At 47.1% G+C, this 17,144-nt stretch overlaps 1 protein-coding gene across 2 annotated transcripts in view; it reads right to left on the bottom strand.

Moving 5' to 3' along the window:
- LOC135508362 (peroxidasin-like) overlaps positions 1 to 17,144 on the bottom strand; it is an 84,870-nt gene that overhangs the window by 27,914 nt on the left and 39,812 nt on the right. For both annotated transcript variants that reach the window (XM_064928490.1, XM_064928491.1), the window contains 5 exons: positions 12,129 to 12,298; positions 3,737 to 3,854; positions 3,282 to 3,451; positions 801 to 1,073; positions 1 to 221 (listed from right to left, as the gene is read on the bottom strand). The exon at positions 1 to 221 is cut by the window's left edge and continues 55 nt beyond it. In XM_064928490.1, coding sequence (XP_064784562.1) covers positions 1 to 221; positions 801 to 1,073; positions 3,282 to 3,451; positions 3,737 to 3,854; positions 12,129 to 12,298 — 952 coding nt within the window. The remainder of the gene's footprint in view (positions 222 to 800; positions 1,074 to 3,281; positions 3,452 to 3,736; positions 3,855 to 12,128; positions 12,299 to 17,144) is intronic.

Here is a 17,144-nt window from a genome sequence, read left to right as displayed (position 1 = left end):
GGCCTGGCACTCATACTGGCCCTCGTCGTGGGTCGCCACGCGGGTGATCCTCAGCGTGCCTGTAGAGAGGACCAGGTGGCGGCGGTCCTGGGGCAGGGGGCTGCCCCCCCTCGTCCAGGCGATAACGGGCTGGGGGTAACCGCTGGCCTCACAGGTGAAGTCCACCGTGTGACCCTCCAACACTGACTGGTCCTGGGGGGTCACTGTAAACTGGGGGGTCGCTGGGTAACAGGAACCGCAGGAGAGTTAGGCACAACAACAAGTTAAATCATGTTCTCTCAACAGCGTGTTGTATACATATGGGCAATTCTTAGCAGGCTGACATTTATTGTCATAAGTCTTGTCCTGGAGAAAGAACTGAGCGATTTCCCCTTAGATAGGTCCGCCGCAAAGTCAAAATTGTCTATATTGGAAAAATGTCTTAATTTAAGGTTAGGTTTAGGCATTATGGTTAGCAGTGTGGTTAAGGGTAGGTTAAGGTTTGGGTTAGGTTTAAAAGCAGATCTTATGACTTTGTGGCTGTTCTAGCTAGTGACCAGTTTGCAAAGCTGCCTCGAGAAGAAGATTCATGTCAAAAAACGCAACCCTGACAATTCTTAGCAGACACAAACATATGTACCATTAAAATAGCATTTACACATATGGTTCTTCATTGAAAGCAAATTATACTGTGAATCCTTGCTTAATATCTTGGTCCCTGTTTGTCCACTGGCCATGTAAAGTCAAGAAACTACAGAAGATTACAAACAAGATGTTTGCCACTGCCTCTCTCTAAATACTGACTCTACAGTGCTATTCACCTTGTACAATGATGTGAGCGGTAGCGTGGATGGTGTCCAGGTTGTTGGAGGCGAAGCAGGTGTACTGCCCCTCGTCTGCCTGCACCACGTGTTGGATGAACAGCCCCCCAGACGGGGTGGTGTTGATACGGGCATCGGTAGGCAGGGGAGTGCGGTCCCCCTTGGTCCAGGAGACCCGGGGCTGGGGCTGGCCTGTAGCGCTACACTCCAGGGTGATACTCTCCCCCACCAACACCTCTGTATTCTGGGGCTGGATCACAAAACTGGGCCGCGCTGGGGGAGGAAGGTAGGGGATGAGATAGAGAAGGAGAGACAGAGGAAGATTGAGACAATGTATCTAAGTGATAACATGGGTGGAAACTATAGAAGCCTATTCTTTCCCACATAAGGCCTTGAGTTGTTCCTGCCCACTTGATCTGAGCAGGATAAATATTGGGTCCTACACAGAACCATATCATCTGGCCCTACACAGAATCATATAATCTGGATCTGCACAAGGAACCATATCATCTGGCCCTACACAGAACCATATCATCTGGCCCAACACAGAATCATATAATCTGGATCTGCACACCGAACCATATCATCTGGCCCTACACAGATTCATATTATCTGTCACTACACAGATTCATATCATCTGGCCCTAAACAGAACCATATCATCTGGCCCTACACAGACTCGTATAATCTGGCCCTACACAGAACCATATCATCTGGCCCTACACAGATTCATATTATCTGTCTCTACACAGAACCATATCATCTGGCCCTACACATAATCATATAATCTGTCTCTACACAGAACCATATCATCTGGCCCTACACCGAACCATATCATCTGGCCCTACACCGAACCATATCATCTGGCCCTACACATAATCATATAATCTGTCTCTACACAGAACCATATCATCTGGCCCTACACAGAATCATATCATCTGGCCCTACACAGACTCGTATAATCTGGCCCTACACAGAACCATATCATCTGGCCCTACACCGAACCATATCATCTGGCCCTACACATAATCATATAAGCTGTCTCTACACAGAACCATATCATCTGGCCCTACACATAATCATATAATCTGTCTCTACACAGAACCATATCATCTGGCCCTACACAGAATCATATCATCTGGCCCTACACAGATTCATATTATCTGGCCCTAAACAGAACCATATCATCTGTCCCTACACATAATGGTATAATCTGGCCCTACACAGAATCATATCATCTGGCCCTACACAGAACCAAATTATCTGGGCCTACACAGAGCCATATAATGTGTCCTTACACAGAACCATATCATCTGGCCCTGAAACAGAACCATATAATCCAGCGCTACATAGAACCATATCATCTGGCCCTACATAGAACCATATAATACGGCGCTACACAGAAACATATAATCCATCTGTACACAGAACCATATCACCTGACCCTACACAGAACCATATCATCTGGCACTACACAGAACCATATAATCTGTCTCTACACATAACCATATAATCTGGCTCTACACAGAACCATATTATCTGGCCCTGAAACAGAACCATATAATCTGTCACTACACAAAACCATATCATCTGGCACTACACAGAACCCTATCATCTGGCCCTACACAGAACCATATTATCTGGCCCTGAAACAGAACCATATAATCTGTCTCTACACATAACCATATAATCTGGCCCTACACAGAACCATATTATCTGGCCCTGAAACAGAACCATATAATCTGTCACTACACAAAACCATATCATCTGGCACTACACAGAACCATATAATCTGGCCCTACACAGAACCATATTATCTGGCCCTGAAACAGAACTATATAATCTGTCTCTACACATAACCATATAATCTGGCCCTACACAGAACCATATTATCTGGCCCTGAAACAGAACCATATAATCTGTCTCTACACATAACCATATAATCTGGCCCTACACAGAACCATATTATCTGGCCCTGAAACAGAACCATATAATCTGTCTCTACACAAAACCATATCATCTGGCACTACACAGAACCATATAATCTGTCTCTACACAGAACCATATAATCTGTCCCTACACAGAACCATATAATCCAGTTTTACACAGAACCATATAATCCAGTTTTACACAGAACCATATAATCCAGTTTTACACAGAACCATATTATCTGGCCCTGAAACAGAACCATATAATCTGTCACTACACAAAACCATATCATCTGGCCCTACACAGAAAAATATAATCTGGCCCTACACAGAACCACAGCATCGGGCCAAGTGTGTAGGAAATAATGAGAGGGAGCAAGAGATCACAGATGTTAAGTACCTTGTTATCAGTACAAGAGCATAAGCGTAACGTGTGCAGTAACCACTTCACTGTCATTGTAGAGAAGGATTTACATTATATAGCCCATGAACTATATATTCAAACCCATGAAGATTTTTCAAACATGTATTACATAATATGAGGGACCACTCACAGGGGGCTCCGAAGTATCTGAGTGTGACCTGAGAGGTCTTGACCTCTCCAGCTACGTTCTTGGCCATGCACTGGTACACTCCCTGGTCCGTCTCCCTCGTGTCCTGGATCATCAGAGTACCGTCCTCCAGCAGGTTCAGACGAGAGTCATCATGCATGTTCAGGGCATTACTGTGGAAAAATACACATACATAAATAGCATTACATAATCGCAGCCTAGCAGTTAAGAGTGTTGGAACAGTAACCGAACGGTTGTTGGTTCGAATCCCCGAGCGAACTAGTTGAAAAATCTGTCGATGTACCCTTGAGCAAGGCACTTAACCGTAATTGCTCCTGTAAATCTCTCTGGATTAGAGCGTCTGCTAATTGACTCAATGGCTAAATGTTAACTGTAGGAAAAAGTAGTTAGGACACATTGTTTCAATGTTGATGTCACCATTGGAGAGTGGGCTTTACTTGTTCATAAGCCAGATGATCTGTGGTTTGGGGTTTCCCTCGGCCCTGCAGGTGAAGTACACCGTGTTCCCTGACGTCACGTCAACATCCTGGGGCTCTGACGTGATCCTGGGCAACTCTGCACAGGAGAGAGAGAGGAGGATGGGATAAAGACAGGTTTAAGAGAAAACAATAAAGCAACCAGCCACATAAATACAGAAACATTTCCTTTCAGGACAAGAGTCATGTCTCTATTACTCTGATATAACTAGGCCAGAGTAATGGTCTGTAGAGAAGACACTGATATAACTAGGGCCAGAGTATTGGTCTGTAGAGAAGACACTGATATACTGTAACTAAGGCCAGAGTAATGGTCTGTAGAGATGACACTGATATAACTAGGCCAGAGTAATGGTCTGTAGAGAAGACACTGATATAACTAGGGCAGAGTAATGGTCTGTAGAGAAGACACTGATATAACTAGTAATGGTCTGTAGAGAGGACACTGATATAACTAGGGCAGAGTAATGGTCTGTAGAGAGGACACTGATATAACTAGGCCAGAGTAATGGTCTGTAGAGAGGACACTGATATAACTAGGGCCAGAGTAATGGTCTGTAGAGAGGACACTGATATAACAGAGTAATGGTCTGTAGAGAGGACAAGGCAGAGTAATGGTCTGTAGAGAGACACTGTAATGGTCTAAGGCCAGTGTAATGGTCTGAAGACACTGATATAACACTGGAATGATATAACTAGGGCAGAGTAATGGTCTGTAGAGAAGACACTGATATAACTGTAATGGTCTGTAGAGGACACTGATATTGCTTTGGATAAAAGAGTAATGGTCTGACACTGATATAATGGCAGAGTAATAGGACACTTATTGTAGAGAGGACACTAAGCAATAAGGCATTGAGGAGGTGTGGTACAGTATACAGCCAATATACCACGACCAAGGACTGTCTGTAGAGAGACACTGATATAACTACAGAGTAAGTGTAGAGAAGACACTGATATAACTAGGGCAGAGTAATGGTCTGATAGAGAGGACACTGATATAACAAACCTCAGAGGTGCCTTATTGCTATTATAAACTGGTTATCAAAGTAATTAGAGCAGTAAAAATACATGTTTTGTCATACCTGGTTTGAACCTTGAATGCTGATTGGCTGGAAGCCATGGTATTTCAGACTGTAGCAAAAAAAAAATGTTTTACTGTTCTAATTACATTCTGTAAGGACACTTTATAATAGGCCAGTGTAATGGTCACCTCTGAGGTTTGTGGACATTGATATGGCCAGAGTAATATATCACGGCTAAGGGTTGTATCCAGGCACTCTGTGTTGAATCATACTAAAGAACAACCAGGCCTGGTGAAGGGGCCTCTCCGGTTAGGAACAGGGATGGAAACAAGGGTGTGTGTGCACACACCCACACACACAAAATTACTCCTGTGAGGAAATAGTTCAACTGCTCCAGGAATAAGTCAGGCAGCGTCCCTGTGAGGAAATAGTTCAACTGCTCCAGGAATAAGGCAGGCAGCGTCCCTGTGAGGAAATAGTTCAACTGCTCCAGGAATAAGGCAGGCAGCGTCCCTGTGAGGAAATAGGAACAGGGATGGAAACAAGGGTGTGTGTGCACACACCCACACACACAAAATTACTCCTGTGAGGAAATAGTTCAACTGCTCCAGGAATAAGTCAGGCAGCGTCCCTGTGAGGAAATAGTTCAACTGCTCCAGGAATAAGGCAGGCAGCGTCCCTGTGAGGAAATAGTTCAACTGCTCCAGGAATAAGGCAGGCAGCGTCCCTGTGAGGAAATAGTTCAACTGCTCCAGGAATAAGGCAGGCAGTGTCCTGTGAGGAAATAGTTCAACTGCTCCAGGAATAAGGCATGCAGCGTCCCTGTGAGGAAATAGTTCAACTGCTCCAGGAATAAGGCAGGCAGCGTCCCTGTGAGGAAATAGTTCAACTGCTCCAGGAATAAGGCAGGCAGCGTCCCTGTGAGGAAATAGTTCAACTGCTTCAGGAATAAGGCAGGCAGCGTCCCTGTGAGGAAATAGTTCAACTGCTCCAGGAATAAGGCATGCAGTGTCCCTGTGAGGAAATAGTTCAACTGCTCCAGGAATAAGGCATGCAGCGTCCCTGTGAGGAAATAGTTCAACTGCTTCAGGAATAAGGCAGGCAGGCAGCGTCCCTGTGAGGAAATAGTTCAACTGCTCCAGGAATAAGGCAGGCAGCGTCCCTGTGAGGAAATAGTTCAACTGCTCCAGGAATAAGGCAGGCAGCGTCCCTGTGAGGAAATAGTTCAACTGCTCCAGGAATAAGGCAGGCAGCGTCCCTGTGAGGAAATAGTTCAACTGCTCCAGGAATAAGGCAGGCAGCGTCCCTGTGAGGAAATAGTTCAACTGCTCCAGGAATAAGGCATGCAGTGTCCCTGTGAGGAAAATAGTTCAGGAATAACTGCTCCAGGAATAAGGCATGCAGCGTCCCTGTGAGGAAATAGTTCAACTGCTCCAGGAATAAGGCATGCAGCGTCCCTGTGAGGAAATAGTTCAACTGCTCCAGGAATAAGGCAGGCAGCGTCCCTGTGAGGAAATAGTTCAACTGCTCCAGGAATAAGGCATGCAGCGTCCCTGTGAGGAAATAGTTCAACTGCTCCAGGAATAAGGCATGCAGTGTCCCTGTGAGGAAATAGTTCAACTGCTCCAGGAATAAGGCATGCAGCGTCCCTGTGAGGAAATAGTTCAACTGCTCCAGGAATAAGGCATGCAGCGTCCCTGTGAGGAAATAGTTCAACTGCTCCAGGAATAAGGCAGGCAGCGTCCCTGTGAGGAAATAGTTCAACTGCTCCAGGAATAAGGCATGCAGCGTCCCTGTGAGGAAATAGTTCAACTGCTCCAGGAATAAGGCATGCAGCGTCCCTGTGAGGAAATAGTTCAACTGCTCCAGGAATAAGGCATGCAGTGTCCCTGTGAGGAAATAGTTCAACTGCTCCAGGAATAAGGCATGCAGTGTCCCTGTGAGGAAATAGTTCAACTGCTCCAGGAATAAGGCATGCAGTGTCCCTGTGAGGAAATAGTTCAACTGCTCCAGGAATAAGGCAGGCAGCGTCCCTGTGAGGAAATAGTTCAACTGCTCCAGGAATAAGGCATGCAGCGTCCCTGTGAGGAAATAGTTCAACTGCTCCAGGAATAAGGCATGCAGCGTCCCTGTGAGGAAATAGTTCAACTGCTCCAGGAATAAGGCATGCAGTGTCCCTGTGAGGAAATAGTTCAACTGCTCCAGGAATAAGGCATGCAGTGTCCCTGTGAGGAAATAGTTCAACTGCTCCAGGAATAAGGCATGCAGCGTCCCTGTGAGGAAATAGTTCAACTGCTCCAGGAATAAGGCATGCAGCGTCCCTGTGAGGAAATAGTTCAACTGCTCCAGGAATAAGGCATGCAGCGTCCCTGTGAGGAAATAGTTCAACTGCTCCAGGAATAAGGCATGCAGCGTCCCTGTGAGGAAATAGTTCAACTGCTCCAGGAATAAGGCATGCAGCGTCCCTGTGAGGAAATAGTTCAACTGCTCCAGGAATAAGGCAGGCAGCGTCCCTGTGAGGAAATAGTTCAACTGCTCCAGGAATAAGGCAGGCAGCGTCCCTGTGAGGAAATAGTTCAACTGCTCCAGGAATAAGGCAGGCAGCGTCCCTGTGAGGAAATAGTTCAACTGCTTCAGGAATAAGGCATGCAGTGTCCCTGTGAGGAAATAGTTCAACTGCTCCAGGAATAAGGCAGGCAGCGTCCCTGTGAGGAAATAGTTCAACTGCTTCAGGAATAAGGCATGCAGTGTCCCTGTGAGGAAATAGTTCAACTGCTGCAGGAATAAGGCAGGCAGCGTCCCTGTCAGAAAATAGTTCAACTGCTGCAGGAATAAGGCATGCAGCGTCCCTGTGAGGAAATAGTTCAACTGCTCCAGGAATAAGGCATGCAGTGTCCCTGTGAGTGCTGGAGCGTGGTGGTGGTGGTGGTGGTAGTGAACTTCTGCCTGCTGCCTCCTGAGAGATTCTGACCTCTCTTGCAGACTGGCATTTTTAAGTGCACATACATAGTTCACTCCATCCATCCAAACACACACACGCATGCAAACACACGCACGCACGCACGCACGCACGCACGCACGCACGCACGCACACACACACACACACACACACACACACACACACACACACACACACACACACACACACACACACACACACACACACACACACACACACACACACACACACACACACACACACACGCCCATTTGTCTACATGTGACAGACACATTTAATAGACAGCATAGAGTAAGCCCTCCAATCCAGCATCTCTTCGCTCTCTCCTAACGAACACATCATGCACATGGGACAGGCCAAGACATAAATCTGTCTGCTCTGGGCCTTCCAGGTCCTCCACCACCAACCAGCGTAGCAGGCCAACCAGCAGCTCCAACCAGACCGATGGGAAGCAGTAACCTCAGATTGTGTCTTTCTCACCACCACTACTATACCACATAAGACCACATCAGCCCTAGGCACTAATTACACTGTTCGTGTTCCTTAAATCCAAACATGGCAACCCAGCCCTGGCTCCTGTCTCCTTCATAGGCCCAGGTCAGAGAAGGGACAGGAAAGAGAGTGGGCAGCCAGGCCAGCAGGGAGGTGGCACTTAACCACAGGCCCTGTTGTTTTGACAGCTGCTTGTTCCATTGTTTACAGCTGAGAGGAGCATAGAGGGAAGAGAGGGGGGAGAGAGGAAAGGGAGAGGTGGGAAGGGAGAGGAGGAATGAAGAGGGGAGAGGAGGGCAGAGAAGGAGAGCAGGGGAGAGGAGGGAAGGGAGAGAGGGAGAGGAGGAGGGTTTTATGGGGTTCATTATTTCATTCTGCCAGCCTCACCCATCCATCCCTCACACCATCCCTCACATGCCGTTTATGATGAGGGAGCACGATTATTTATTTTATGAGCATGGCCTTATTTCTATTACAACACATTGGATGACTGTCATTCATATTCCATTCACCCAGTTCAATGTAAAATCAATAGGTTTAGGCTACTACATTTTTCCCTATACCCATCATGAGGTTGCTACAACCTAGCCTATGAATGAAAGTTTGCAACGTAGGTGCAAACTGGTTGGGAGAAAGATTTGAGTTGACAGACAGGTGACACATGGACAGACAGTGACACATTCAAAACCGCCTTTACATTCTTGCCTGCATCTAGCTGCCCTAAGGTGTAATCATTAGTCCAACAGTTGCAAACAAGAGTTTCTATTGGACAAATTCAGGTATGTTTATCCCCTTTTAGTTACATTTTCTTCCGTTTAAGAAACATTTTTCAACAGAATCGGCAAAATGAATACACCCCTGATCACACGCAAACAGCTCACTTTCATAGACACATACACTACCATTTAAAAGTTTGGGGTCACTTAGAAATATCCTTGTTTTTTAAAGAAAAGCACATTTATTGTCCATTAAAATAACATTAAATAGATCAGAAATAGGGTGTAGACATTGTTAATGTTGTAAATGACTATTGTAGTCTCAACAGTGAAGAGGCAACTCTGGGATGCTGGCCTTCTAATCAAATCAAATGTTATTAGTCACATGAATACAACAGGTGCAGACCTTACAGTGAAATGCTTACTTACGAGCCCCTAACCAACAGTGTATTTTCAAAAAATACGGATAAGAATCAGAGATAAAAGTAACAAGTAATTAAAGAGCAGCAGTAAAAAATAACAATATATACAGGGGGGTGCAGGTACAGAGTCAAAGTGAAGGGCCAGGTTAGTTGAGGTAGTATGTACATAGGTTAATTAAAGTGACTATGCATAGATGACAACAGAATGGCAATGGCGTGGAGAGGAGAGGGGGGTACGCAAATAGTCTGGGGGGGGGGGGGGTACGCAAATAGTCTGGGTAGCCATTTGACTAGATGTTCAGGAGTCTTATGGCTTGGGGGTAGAAGCTGTTTAGAAGCCTCTTGAACCTAGACTTGGCTCTCCGGTACCGCTTGCCATGCGGTAGCAGAGAGAACAGTCCATAACTAAGGTAGTTGGAGTGTTTGGCAATTTTTAGGGCCTTCCTCTTACACCGTCTGGTGTAGAGGTCCTGGATGGCAGAAAGCTTGGCCCCAGTGATGTACTGGTCCGTTCACACTCCCCTCCACTCGCCTTACAGTCAGAGGCTGAGCACTTGTCATACCAGGCAGTGATTCAACCAGTGCACCTTTTGAGGATCTGAGGACCCATGCCAAATCTGAGGACCCATGTCAAATCTCCTGAGGGGTAATAGGTTTGTCATTCCCTCTTCATGACTGTCTTGGTGTGTTTGGACCATGATAGTTTGTTGGTGATGTGGACACCAATGTACTTGAAGCTCTCAACCTGCTCCATTGCAGCCCCGTCAATGAGAATGGGGGCGTGCTCGGTACTCTTTGCCAGTCTCTGACTGTGGTGGTATGTAAACAGCTACAAAGAATATAGATGAAAACTCTCCCGGTAGGTAATGTGGTCTGCAGCTTATCATGAGATACTCTACCTCAGGCGAGCAATAGGTTGAAACTTCCTTAGATTTCATGCACCAGCTGTTGTTTACAAAAATATATAGACCCTTGTCCCCTTGTCTTACTAGACACCGCTGTTCTATCCTGCCGGTACATCGTATAACCAGCCAGCTGTATGGTGATATTGTCGTCTTCAGCCAAGACTCTGTGGCTGTTGTGCACCAGGACCTCCCACTCCTCTTTCTATTCTGGTTGGTGCCAGTTTGCACTGTTTTGTGAAGGGAGTAGTACACAGCGTTGTAAGAGATCGTCAGTTTCTTGGCAATTTCTCGCATGGAATAATAGCCTTGATTCCTCAGAACAAGAATAGACTGACGAGTTTCAAGGTCTTTGTTTCTGAGCATGTAAGCCTGTAACCCACAAATGCTGATGCTCCAGATACTCAACTATTCTACAATAATCATTTACAACATTAACAATGTCTACACTGTATTTCTGCTCAATTTGATGTTATTTTAATGGACAAAAGATGTACTTTTCTTTCAAAAACAAGAACATTTCTAAGTAACCACAAACTTTTGAACAGTAGTGTATAAACAGCGTGTTATATTCCTCACATCTATGAGCTCTCCTCCACTCGCCTTTTCCTTTCTCTTGTGGACTTCAATACACAACACATTAGCTGTCTGTGACCATGCAAACAAACAGCCGAGATCATTGTCACCATATTAGCTAAAGTAACATCATCAACTATTATTTACCTTATTTTTCCAGTTAAGTTGTCTGAGAACACATTCTAATTTACAGCAAAAACCTGGGGAATAGTTACAGGGGAGAGGAGGGGGATGAAGGAGCCAATTGTAAGCTGGGGATGATTAGGGGGCCCTGACGGTATGAAGGTCAGATTGGGATTTTAGCCAGGACACTAGGGTTAACACCCATACTCGTACAATAAGTGCCATGGGATCTTGAGTGACCACAGAGAGTCAGCACACCTGTTTATCATCCAATAGACAGCACCCTACCCAGAGCAATGTCCTCAATCACTGCCCTGGGAGATTGTGTAAGACCAGCGGAAAGAGTGCCTCCTACTGGCCCTACAACCCCACTTCCAGCAGCATCTGGTCTCCCATCCAGGAACTGACCAGTACCAACGCTGCTTACCTCATCTGCTTGGGCCGTGGTGAAACAACAGCTGGCTGGAGAACACAGACCATCCCCAGTAGAAACAATGCAGACATTGCACAGACAGACAGACAGACAGACAGACAGACAGACAGACAGACAGACAGACAGACAGACAGACAGACAGACAGACAGACAGACAGACAGCAGGGACCCACATGGAGAAATCCCCTGTCAACATCTAAAGGGACAGGTAAGGCTTTATGTGGCTAGTGAGTTGGGGTTTCAGTGAAGTGGATGGTATGTGAAAGAAGGGATCGCTGTGTTTACACGGACCTCGGAGTGTGAGCCACTGTTTTTGCCACAGTTAAAATATTCTGCACAGCTGGCTAAGTGAGCGCAGGTTGACGTTTATTGACATGAATCTGACCCTAGAGGCAGAACTCTGCGATTTCTGATAGATAGGTCCGCTGCAAAAAATTGTCTTTTTGGTCTTAATTTAAGGTTAAGTTCAGGCATTAGGGTTAGCAGCAGAGTTAAGGTTAGGGTTAAGGTTAAAATCAGATTGATGTGACTTTGTGGCTGTGGCAGCTGGTAACCACTCTGAAGAGCTGCCTCCAAAACAAGATTCATGACAATAAATGCCAACCTACGAAGTGAGCATGAGTGTGTGCGCGCATGTGTGTTGTGTGCATAATGTGTGTGTGTGTGTGTGTGTAAGCACAGGCGCCTGTGTGTGTGTGTCCTCACCACAGTTGAGCTCCTCAGCGGTGAGTGTGGCCACAGATCGTCCCTGCAGCCGTCTGGGGTAGTCACAGGTGGCAGCAGCCTGGGCGTTGCCTGACTCAGCATACTGCTTCAACAGGTCAGCCAGCCACAGCAGCTCACAGTCACAGTTCAGAGTGTTAGAGTCCAGACGCCTGCACACAGAGCGAGAGCAAGAGTGAGGATGAGAGAGAAATAGAGAGACCGTGAGAGGAAGAGAGAGGAGAGAGAGAAACAGAGAGAGAGTGAGCGAGAGCATGAGAGAGAGAGAGCGAGAATGAAAGATAGAGAACGTTTGTTAGAAAGAAAGAGTGAGGGGAAGAGAAAGAACGTGAGAAAGCGACAGAGAGAGAGAGGGGTGGGAGTGAGGGGAAGAGAGAGAGAACGTGAGAGAGAGAGCGAGAGAGAGAGTGAGAGTGAGGGGAAGAGAGAGAGAGAGTGACAGAGAGAGAGAGAAAGAAAGAGAGAACGTTTGTGAGAAAGTGAGAGTGAGGGGAAGAGAGAGAACGTGAGAAAGCGACAGAGAGAGAGGGGTGGGAGTGAGGGGAAGAGAGAGAGAACGTGAGAGAGAGAGAGAGAGAGAGAGAGAGAGAGAGAGAGAGAGAGAGAGAGAGAGAGAGAGAGAGAAAGAAAGAGAGAACGTTTGTGAGAAAGTGAGAGTGAGTGGAAGAGAGAGAGAATGTGAGAGAGAGAGAGAGCGACAGAGAGAGAGAGGGGTGGGAGTGAGGGGAAGAGAGAGAGAACGTGAAAGAGAGAGCGACAGAGAGAGAGAGTGAGAGTGAGGGGAAGAGAGAGAGAGAGAGTGACAGAGAGAGCGACAGAGAGAGAGAGTGAGGGGAAGAGTGAGGGGAAGAGAGAGAGAGAGTGACAGAGAGAGGGGGTGGGATAGATTACACTATTACAGACCATCTCATGCCTGTTTATAATAGTGCTTTAAATATAGCGTTTTAGCTGTTTTTAATTACCTGTTTGTCAGTGTATCCTGCACCTGCACAAAGCTGTGAGATTGTATACATTATACTCATCCTCAGTATAACTCAACCTCTCATAAATACAGTATATTCTGTACTGTACAGTAGACAACAATGTAATACCAAATACCAATACAGGACTTCTAACTGTACATCATACAATACAGATCACACTACTAGCAGTCCTGTTTTATTATAGTTGCATGGTTAAATAGTATGGGGAAAACATTTTGACTGGTGTCAGTAATGGGCTGAGTCTGTCTGGAGTCAGTAGTGGACTGAGTCTGTCTGGAGTCAGTAGTGGACTGAGTCTGTCTGGAGTTGGTACTGGGCTGAGTCTGTCTGGAGTCAGTAGTGGACTGAGTCTGTCTGGAGTCAGTGCTGCGCTGAATCAGTCTGGAGTCAGTACTGGGCTGAGTCTGTCTGGAGTCAGTAGTGGACTGAGTCTGTCTGGAGTCAGTAGTGGACTGAGTCTGTCTGGAGTCAGTAGTGGACTGAGTCTGTCTGGAGTCAGTACTAGGCTGAGTCTGTCTGGAGTCAGTAATGGGCTGAATCAGTCTGGAGTCAGTAGTGGACTGAGTCTGTCTGGAGTCAGTACTGGGCTGAATCAGTCTGGAGTCAGTACTGGGCTGAGTCTGTCTGGAGTCAGTAGTGGACTGAGTCTGTCTGGAGTCAGTAGTGGACTGAATCAGTCTGGAGTCAGTAGTGGACTGAGTCTGTCTGGAGTCAGTAGTGGACTGAATCAGTCTGGAGTCAGTAGTGGGCTGAGTCTGTCTGGAGTCAGTACTGGGCTGAATCAGTCTGGAGTCAGTACTGGGCTGAATCAGTCTGGAGTCAGTACTGGGCTGAGTCTGTCTGGAGTCAGTAGTGGACTGAATCAGTCTGGAGTCAGTAGTGGACTGAGTCTGTCTGGAGTCAGTACTGGGCTGAATCAGTCTGGAGTCAGTAGTGGACTGAATCAGTCTGGAGTCAGTAGTGGACTGAGTCTGTCTTGAGTCAGTAGTGGACTGAATCAGTCTGGAGTCATTAGTGGGCTGAGTCTGTCTGGAGTCAGTACTGGGCTGAATCAGTCTGGAGTCAGTAGTGGACTGAGTCTGTCTGGAGTCAGTAGTGGACTGAGTCTGTCTGGAGTCAGTACTGGGCTGAGTCTGTCTGGAGTCAGTACTGGGCTGAATCAGTCTGGAGTCAGTAGTGGACTGAGTCTGTCTGGAGTCAGTACTGGGCTGAATCAGTCTGGAGTCAGTAGTGGACTGAGTCTGTCTGGAGTCAGTACTGGGCTGAGTCTGTCTGGAGTCAGTACTGGGCTGAATCAGTCTGGAGTCAGTAGTGGACTGAGTCTGTCTGGAGTCAGTACTGGGCTGAGTCTGTCTGGAGTCAGTAGTGGACTGAGTCTGTCTGGAGTCAGTAGTGGACTGAGTCTGTCTGGAGTCAGTACTGGGCTGAATCAGTCTGGAGTCAGTAGTGGACTGAGTCTGTCTGGAGTCAGTACTGGGCTGAATCAGTCTGGAGTCAGTAGTGGACTGAGTCTGTCTGGAGTCAGTACTGGGCTGAATCAGTCTGGAGTCAGTAGTGGACTGAATCAGTCTGGAGTCAGTAGTGGACTGAGTCTGTCTGGAGTCAGTAGTGGACTGAATCAGTCTGGAGTCATTAGTGGGCTGAGTCTGTCTGGAGTCAGTACTGGGCTGAATCAGTCTGGAGTCAGTAGTGGACTGAGTCTGTCTGGAGTCAGTAGTGGACTGAGTCTGTCTGGAGTCAGTAGTGGGCTGAGTCTGTCTGGAGTCAGTACTGGGCTGAATCAGTCTGGAGTCAGTAGTGGACTGAGTCTGTCTGGAGTCAGTACTGGGCTGAATCAGTCTGGAGTCAGTAGTGGACTGAGTCTGTCTGGAGTCAGTACTGGGCTGAGTCTGTCTGGAGTCAGTACTGGGCTGAATCAGTCTGGAGTCAGTAGTGGACTGAGTCTGTCTGGAGTCAGTACTGGGCTGAGTCTGTCTGGAGTCAGTAGTGGACTGAGTCTGTCTGGAGTCAGTAGTGGACTGAGTCTGTCTGGAGTCAGTACTGGGCTGAATCAGTCTGGAGTCAGTAGTGGACTGAGTCTGTCTGGAGTCAGTACTGGGCTGAATCAGTCTGGAGTCAGTAGTGGACTGAGTCTGTCTGGAGTCAGTACTGGGCTGAATCAGTCTGGAGTCAGTAGTGGACTGAGTCTGTCTGGAGTCAGTACTGGGCTGAGTCTGTCTGGAGTCAGTAGTGGACTGAGTCTGTCTGGAGTCAGTAGTGGACTGAGTCTGTCTGGAGTCAGTAGTGGACTGAGTCTGTCTGGAGTCAGTACTGGGCTGAGTCTGTCTGGAGTCAGTACTGGGCTGAATCAGTCTGGAGTCAGTACTGGGCTGAATCAGTCTGGAGTCAGTAGTGGACTGAGTCTGTCTGGAGTCAGTACTGGGCTGAATCAGTCTGGAGTCAGTAGTGGACTGAGTCTGTCTGGAGTCAGTACTGGGCTGAATCAGTCTGGAGTCAGTAGTGGACTGAGTCTGTCTGGAGTCAGTACTGGGCTGAGTCTGTCTGGAGTCAGTACTGGGCTGAATCAGTCTGGAGTCAGTAGTGGACTGAGTCTGTCTGGAGTCACTACTGGGCTGAATCAGTCTGGAGTCAGTAGTGGACTGAGTCTGTCTGGAGTCAGTAGTGGGCTGAATCAGTCTGGAGTCAGTAGTGGGCTGAGTCTGTCTGGAGTCAGTAGAAGGCTGAGTCTATCTGGAGTCAGTAGTGGTCTGAGTCTGTCTGTAGTCTGAGTCTGTCTGGAGTCAGTAGTGGTCTGAGTCTGTCTGGTCAGTAGTGGTCTGAGTCTGTCTGTAGTCTGAGTCTGTCTGGAGTCTGAGTCTGTCTGGAGTCAGTAGAAGGCTGAGTCTGTCTGGAGTCAGTAGAAGGCTGAGTCTGTCTGGAGTCTGAGTCTGTCTGGAGTCAGTAGTGGGCTGAGTGTCTGGAGTGTAAGTCTGTCTGGAGTCAGTAGAAGGCTGAGTCTGTCTGGAGTCTGAGTCTGTAGAAGGCTGAGTCTGTCTGGAGTCTGAGTCTGTCTAGAGTCAGTAGTGGGCTGAGTCTGTCTGGAGTCAGTAGAAGGCTGAGTCTGTCTGGAGTCAGTAGAAGGCTGAGTCTGTCTGGAGTCAGTAGTGGGCTGTGTCTGTCTGGAAGTTAGAGTAAATCCTTTCTGGCTGCTGACCAGTGTGGACTGAGACTGGCAAAACATGCACACATGCACACACACAGCTATGCCACACAGATAGGCCCAGCTCAGTCCAAACACTGACTCAGCATGGCCTTTTTGGGCGAACTCCTCTCCTGCTGTGGGAAACTGTCTGTCTGCTCCAGAGTACAGATTGGCTGGCACTTCATTTTCTATTTATCCTTTCTTCTACTGGTCTCTTCAGGTTTCAGGGAGATTTGTACATTCCAGGAGACAGTAATATCCTCATTTAATCTGATCCCACTCTGAACATCATCCAAATCTGAGTGCTGTAATAATCAGAGGGAAATATTGTTTTTGAATCCCATTCCTCCCACGTTGCCAGTTGTCTTATCTGTCTATTGTACGTCTCAAACACAGCATACTGGTTCTGGGTTCAACACATCTTGGAAGTATTTTTCAGAGTAAGATGTTGAAAAGGGGAAGAACGTAATAGGGGAAGGTAAAATTCTGATCCTAATGTACTGCCTATCCACTGAACCTAATGTACTGCCTGTCCACTGATCCTAATGTACTGCCTGTCCGCTGATCCTAATGAACTGCCTGTCCACTGATCCTAATGTACTGCCTGTCCACTGATCCTAATGTACTGCCTGTCCACTGATCCTAATGTACTGCCTGTCCACTGAACCTAATGTACTGCCTGTCCACTGATCCTAATGTACTGCCTGTCCACTGAACCTAATGTACTGCCTGTCCACTGATCCTAATGTACTGCCTATCCACTGATCCTAATGTACTGCCTGTCCACTGATCCTAATGTACTGCCTGTCCACTGATCCTAATGTACTGCCTGTC

The sequence above is a fragment of the Oncorhynchus masou genome, chromosome 21 (genome assembly GCF_036934945.1).
Source record: "Oncorhynchus masou masou isolate Uvic2021 chromosome 21, UVic_Omas_1.1, whole genome shotgun sequence".
NCBI lineage: Eukaryota > Metazoa > Chordata > Actinopteri > Salmoniformes > Salmonidae > Oncorhynchus > Oncorhynchus masou.
This window is presented reverse-complemented; position numbering and strand designations above follow the sequence as displayed.